This window comes from Symphodus melops (genome assembly GCF_947650265.1).
Source record: "Symphodus melops genome assembly, chromosome: 19".
Taxonomy (NCBI): domain Eukaryota; kingdom Metazoa; phylum Chordata; class Actinopteri; order Labriformes; family Labridae; genus Symphodus; species Symphodus melops.
In genome coordinates, this window is record NC_136709.1 from 282650 (window position 1) to 290149 (window position 7500).

Consider the following 7500-nt stretch of genomic DNA (forward strand, 5'->3'; position numbering starts at 1 on the left):
GGTGTGTGTGCAGGTGTGTGTGCAGGTGTGTGTGCAGGTGTGTGTGCAGATGGTGTGTGCAGGTGTGTGTGCAGGTGTGTGTGCAGGTGTGTGTGCAGGTGTGTGCAGATGGTGTGTGCAGGTGTGTGTGCAGGTGGTGTGTGCAGATGTGTGTGCAGGTGTGTGTGCAGGTGTGTGCAGATGGTGTGTGCAGGTGGTGTGTGCAGGTGGTGTGTGCAGGTGTGTGTACAGGTGTGTGTGCAGGTGTGTGTGCAGGTGGTGTGTGCAGATGGTGTGTGCAGGTGGTAGTGTGCAGATGGTGTGTGCAGGTGTGTGTGCAGGTGTGTGTGCAGGTGTAGTGTGTGCAGATGGTGTGTGCAGGTGTGTGTGCAGGTGTGTGTGCAGGTGTGTGTGCAGGTGTGTGCAGATGGTGTGTGCAGGTGTGTGTGTACAGGTGTGTGTGCAGGTGTGTGTGCAGGTGGTGTGTGCAGATGGTGTGTGCAGGTGTGTGTGCAGGTGTGTGTGCAGGTGGTGTGTGCAGTGTGTGTGCAGATGGTGTGTGCAGGTGTGTGTGCAGATGGTGTGTGCAGGTGTGTGTGCAGGTGTGTGTGCAGGTGTGTGTGCAGATGGTTTGTGTGGCAGGTGTGTGTGCAGGTGTGTGTGCAGGTGTGTGTGCAGGTGTGTGCAGATGGTGTGTGCAGGTGTGTGTGCAGGTGCGTGCAGGAGCGTGCAGGTGCGTGCGGAAGACTCCTCCCACCTGGTCAGCCTTGTTCAGGACGACTCGGATCTTGTCGTCTTGTCCTTTGAACGCTTTGATGGCCTCCGAGAACTCGTCTGAGATGTCCAGTTTGTGAGCGTCGAACAGCAGAATGATGCGATCAACACGCTCCCCGAACCACCGCAGGACCTCGGCGAAGTCGTAACTGCACACACACACACACACACACAGACACACACACAAAACCATCATTATGACCCTGACACCGGTTTACTATTCTCCTTATTGTCAATCAGCAATGCATGATGGGATATGTTACCAGAAAGTGACCGTAGGTTACGTCTCTGATTGATGGAGCTCGCTGTTACCATGGCAATGGTTCCCGCCCCTCAGTGCCGGCTAGCTAGTTTGTAAGCTAACTTTAAATGTGCTAATGACCTTGTCATGCTGCCATGAATGTCGTTTATATATTCAACAACACAAACTACAAGATAGAACAACACCCACATTATAAAACACTCTGCACACTTCAATGTGACTGAGTGAGATTTTAACCTGAGCAGAGAGATTTACTTTGTGAAGCATTTCATCTGCCTCACTCACACACACACACACACACACACACACACACACACACACACACACACACACACACACACACACACACACACACACAGAGGACGCTCCGGAGCTTTCTCTGAGGACAGGAGGGCTCAACAGTTTGTTACCAGAAGTTAAAATCCTGTTCGTTTTGATTTGATTGTTTGCCATGGCGCTGGGTAGTACACTTCTTATCACGATGCATTGTGGGATACAATGAGTGCACTATATAAAAAGGTATGATGGCGCTCCGCCCACTACAACATGGCGTCTTCACTGTGTCTCGAGTTATTTCAGACTCCCCAGACGGAATAAAACCTCCTGTTGCAATGCATTTTGGGTAACAATTCACTGACTAATAGACTGGTGTAGTTTTGAGTCCTAAAAGCAGGAAGTGAGTTAGCATTTTAGCGCTGTGGTGCTAACCTCTAAAAGTCAATGTGGATTTTGAATGAGTTTGTGTTTAGACTGAAATAAGGTCTGTGGTTAACACAAGCTGAAGAGATGTTGATGTTTTGTTAGACGAGATAAACTACGTTAGCTAAGACCCCACTTGTGAATTTTAAAGTTTTTACACGTACTTTAAACAGCGGTTGCTAACGAGTAGCTAACTGAAACTACAGTGGTTGTCATGGAGACGTTAAACGTCATCACGCCGGGAACTCTCTCCCTAATCCTCCTTACAGCCTCTAGTCATGTTTTTCAGTGTTCCTGTAAATATTAGGTTAAAAACAACTTATTAAGCTAACGTTTAGCTAGCTTGTCAAATCCGCTGATTAGATCGATGAAGCATAAAATGTTGTGACGTCATTACAAATCGACCACGGTGTAGTTAGCTTGTAGCGTAACGTTAGCTTTTTACTTCTCTGGGCTGCATTAACTCTTCAAACTTCATATAAATGATGTTCATCTGTAAAGATTATCAGCTGAACTAAACAGCATCAGAAACGTGTTTGACACAGATTATTTTCTGCAATGATCCAAAATCCAATGCAAAAATCCCAGAGGCGAATTTACGTAGGAACCACCGGCGCCATTTTTTCGGGTTGGCCTACAACAATACGTCATTACTATACCAGTCTATAGGTGAGATATTTTCAGTAGGATCATAGAAGGAGGTGAGCTGAGGATGAGACGACCTCCTGTGTGATCAATCAAACACCTTCAGGGAGGATTTATAAAAAGAGTTTGCTTTGGGATGTTTGCTTTGGTAACGCTCTCTCCTCTTTGTTTGTGCGTTTATTTTGACAAAGTCACCCCAACAAATGTGTGTCATCACTGAAAGCAGGTTAATGCGTGTTGAGACGTGTGTTCATAAAAACAGAGCTGTTCAAACAGCCTGCAGCTGCGTCTAACTCTGTGATGACTCTGCACACACTGATTATCGTCCTGCACCTTTAAACACATCTCAGAGGATCTGCTGAGAAGAAGAGATGAAGTGAGCGGCGAGCGGCGAGCTGCTCCCCGCCTCTCTCCGTGTGTAAGCGGATGCGTGTGGGTGTGGCTCACAGAAGCTTTTCAACCTTTAACAGAAAATGATCCAGTCCTGTTTCAGCCCTCCGTCTTTTCTTTTCAGCTATTAGGACGCTGCGAACGGCTGCACAGTGAGAGACAGGTTTTGCAATGCCCTGCAGGGATTGGTTCTCCAGAGGAGGGAGGCGGAGTCAAGCCTTGTACACTGGGAGGTGAGATGAGAGTAAACAGGACGTGTGTGCAAACAGACACACACACACACACACACACACACACACATACACACACACACACACACACACAGAGGAATGACTCTGTTCATCAGTCTGTCAGCTGTCACTTTTAAAACACTTTTAATGTCTTTGTGTGTGTGTGTGTGTGTGTGTGTGTGTGTGTGTGTGTGTGTGTCTCTTATTGGACCAGTAAGGCTCATGTATCAGATTTCACTCTTTGGCCTCAGGGTGCTGTTCATAAACACAACATTACTGCAGGGCAATACACACCTCTGTTTGTGGACATAACACACACACACACACACACACACACACACACACACACACACACACACACACACACACACACACACACACACACACACACACACACACACACACACACACACACACACACACACACACACACACACACACACACACACACACACACACACACAGGGTTCTTTTCAGCCTGTCATGAATAAAAGATGGTCTGATGGTCTGATGGTGTGAGGAAAACCAGCGCTCACAGCTTCAGGTTTCACCCTGCAGGGTCAGGTGTCTGCTGAGGCTGTGTGTGTGTGTGTGTGTGTGTGTGTGTGTGTGTGTGTGTGTGTGTGTGTGTGTGTGTGTGTGTGCAGTAAATACAGTCCTGTACCTCTGCAGACTCAAACACACACACACAGAGAGTCCTGCTGAGTGAGTGTGTGATATGAGCTGACCTGTTCCCTCCTCGCCCTCTGACAGGACGACAGATTACTTCACATGTTCCACTTCCTGTCCCAAAGGAAACGCCTTCCTGCTAACAATACTGCTTCCTCTAAAGTGTCATTACTTATTATATTTATATCTTGGAAAATATGTTGATGTAGGAAGCAGCACAGAGTGGAGCCTGGAGTTTTAAAGCAGATAATTATACAGACACAAAACCACCACATGATGACTCATGTACAAGATGGACCTTCTGTAGCACGGCCCAATAAAGCTAAGCTATCCAGCAATGTAGACAGGACAAAACTGAAAGGACCAATCAGAGAGCTGCTCTCTTCCTGTGTGATCATGAAGGAAACCTGCTGTGTTGAAGCTTCTCTGACAACAATGCAGCAGCCAGTATGTCCTCCTTCTAACTTTAGATTCTGCTCCTGAATGCTCTGGATCTGATTGGACCAGAGAAGGTAGGCGGGGCTTTGAAGGCCGTTTTGGACGCCCCTGGGTTTGCCAGATATGAGAGCAGTTATCAGGTGAACAGGTGTTGCAGCGATGGAAGCGGGCAGTGGAACTGCTTCAGATAGAAGTGATTGTACCCGAGCTAAAAAGCCTCTGCATGTTTCTAATAAGCTCCAGCAGCAGAAAGCTGCTCAAACTAGGATCAATGTTGGAGATGAAACATGGAGAGAGGTTAGAACGCAGAAAGCTTTACAGACCCATGCAGAGCTGGCTAAACACTGAAGCTACAGTGTCCACCACATGCAGAGCTGGCTAAACACTGAAGCTACAGTGTCTCTACATGCAGAGCTGGCTAAACACTGAAGCTACAGTGTCCACCACATGCAGAGCTGGCTAAACACTGAAGCTACAGTGTCCACCACATGCAGAGCTGGCTAAACACTGAAGCTACAGTGTCCACCACATGCAGAGCTGGCTAAACACTGAAGCTACAGTGTCCACCACATGCAGAGCTGGCTAAACACTGAAGCTACAGTGTCCACCACATGCAGAGCTGGCTAAACACTGAAGCTACAGTGTCTCTACATGCAGAGCTGGCTAAACACTGAAGCTACAGTGTCCACCACATGCAGAGCTGGCTAAACACTGAAGCTACAGTGTCCACCACATGCAGAGCTGGCTAAACACTGAAGCTACAGTGTCCACCACATGCAGAGCTGGTTAAACACTGAAGCTACAGTGTCCACCACATGCTGAGCTGGCTAAACACTGAAGCTACAGTGTCCACCACATGCAGAGCTGGTTAAACACTGAAGCTACAGTGTCCACCACATGCTGAGCTGGCTAAACACTGAAGCTATAGTGTCCACCACATGCTGACCTGTGTGAGAGGAGGGGGCGGAGCCAGCTCTCTGTGATGATTAGAGTTTAGGCTGCAGTACTCATTTTAAACACTAGGGGGCGGAGCTACATACTGCTCCTTTAAGATAGCTGAGAAACAATAGTGAGGTAAATGTACGAACTTCTCTGCTGCTGCTCCGTTCACCTGTTCCTCGGCCTGCAGGGAACCAATCAGCTTCCAAAGAGCCCACCAACAGGAGCAGACATGTCAGAGTGCTCCTTCAACAAAGCACTCATCCACCCGCCGTGATGTAATGATGATGTAATGTTGGGTCAGTGAGTTCATGTACTGGATCAGCAGCGATGATGATGACAGCAGAAAGCAGGGCCAGAGCCGAGCAGGCAGACTGGGGGACTTGGTGGGACTTGGTGGGACCGAGTGGGACAGAAAAGAGGGAGGACGAGCAGAGAGGTTTAAGGACTGAATGTTGGCTCAGATCCAACTGTGACTCAGTGAAAGGCACAGATTTCAACCCAAGAAGAAGAACCGCAGACGATGAAGGAGCCGGCTCAGGAGGTTCTGAGTGAAGTCAGGATTCATAAATAATCACGAAGATTCAAACTGTGAGAACAGCAAACACACACCAAGAGAGGCGTCTGCACAAACAACAAGCACAAACACTCCAAACAAACATGGAGGTCATCGACCCCTCAGAAAAACAGGTTATCTGTGTGTTTCACAGCAGCCTCTGAATGTGTGTGTGATGAAGTTTAAACTGCTGCTGATGGCGTGTGTGTGTGTGTGTGTGTGTGTGTGTGTGTGTGTGTGTGTGTGTGAGGGCCTGTTATACGTCATCAGGAGGAATCCAGCCTCAGCTGAGCTCTAAATGCTTCCAGATGGAGGGAACGCCCCGCCATCTCATCCTGTGGCCCTCCATCCCTCCCTTTAATCCTTCCCTTCCTCCCTCCCTCCCTCCTCCCTCCCTTCCTCCCTCCTCCCTCCTCCCTCCTCCCTCCTTCAGCTTTAGGCCGATACTGATGCGGTGACTCGGGCTGACTCAACACGAGAGCAACAGTGATGTTTGTGCACCCTGCAGAGTGAACATGAAGAGAAGCAACATGATGAGTGAGTGAATCCTCCAACATGGCCGCTGGCTGAGGAGGACGTTCCCTTCCTTCAGAGCGTCACATGAAACCTGCTGTTGTTTTTTAAATGCAGCTGTGCTCATGCTCTGCCAGGTTTGTATCCGCTTCTCTCACGCCGTCTGGATTCACACGTCCTCTCTCTCCTCATCCCAAGACCCCACAAGTCCTCTGAGACCACCAGAACCAGATCCAGGAGAGAAACCTGCTCGCACGTGAATGGAATGCACCTCTGAGGGGCCGTGTGTGATACACATGAGAGTGTGTGTGTGTGTGTTTGGTGTGTGTGTGTGTGGTGTGTGTGTGGTGTGTGTTTGGTGTGTGTGTTTGGTGTGTGTGTTTGGTGTGTGTGTGTGGTGTGTGTGTGTGTGGTGTGTGTGTTTGGTGTGTGTGTGTGTGGTGTGTGTGTTTGGTGTGTGTGTGTGTGGTGTGTGTGTGGTGTGTGTGTTTGGTGTGTGTGTGTGGTGTGTGTGTGTGTGTGTTTGGTGTGTGTGTGTGGTGTGTGTGTGTGGTGTGTGTGTGTGGTGTGTGTGTGGTGTGTGTGTGTGTGTGTGTTTGGTGTGTGTGTGTGTGGTGTGTGTGTGGTGTGTGTTTGGTGTGTGTGTTTGGTGTGTGTGTGTGTGTGTGTTTGGTGTGTGTGTGTGTGGTGTGTGTGTGGTGTGTGTGTGGTGTGTGTGTGGTGTGTGTTTGGTGTGTGTGTTTGGTGTGTGTGTGTGTTTGGTGTGTGTGTGTTTGGTGTGTGTGTTTGGTGTGTGTGTGTGTGTGTTTGGTGTGTGTGTGTTTGGTGTGTGTGTTTGGTGTGTGTGTGTGTGTGTGTTTGGTGTGTGTGTGTGTGGTGTGTGTGTGGTGTGTGTGTGTGGTGTGTGTGTTTGGTGTGTGTGTGTGTGTGTTTGGTGTGTGTGTGTGGTGTGTGTGTGTGTGTGTGTGTGTGTGTTTGGTGGTCCTCTGGTTTCAGATCTGCCTCTCAGACCGTCTGTGGTCACAAACCAGCAGCAGTGATTCACAGGAGGAAACAGACCGACACACAGAACAGGAAGTGAGAGAAAAGAGGTTTCACAACAAACGTTACTGTGCCTGTTTGTCCTGGGGGGGCGGAGTCAAACTGATCCAGAACCTCTGGAGACCAGGACTCACACCAACACAACAAGTCCCAGTCAGTCCGACTTTACAAAGTCAGAACACGAAGAGTCCACTCACGCCGTTCAGTGTTTCAGTACTCAACCTGCTCATCCAGGTCACAGCCAATCAGGAAGCAGGAGTAGTAGCACGCAGCACACCCAGCCAACAACCACCTCAGCAGACAGGAAGTGACCATGACAAGAACAGGAAGGAGTCTACCTGCATCTCATAACACAGATGTTCCAC

General features: G+C 48.9%; 1 protein-coding gene across 1 annotated transcript in view; it reads right to left on the minus strand.

Annotated features, from left to right (window-relative positions):
• Nucleotides 1-7500, minus strand: part of ehd4 (EH-domain containing 4) — a gene marked incomplete at its 3' end in the record, with an annotated part of 19646 nt that overhangs the window by 5660 nt on the left and 6486 nt on the right. The window contains exon 4 of the mRNA XM_079369243.1: nucleotides 737-901. Within this exon, the coding sequence (XP_079225369.1) occupies nucleotides 737-901 (165 nt within the window). The remainder of the gene's footprint in view (nucleotides 1-736; nucleotides 902-7500) is intronic.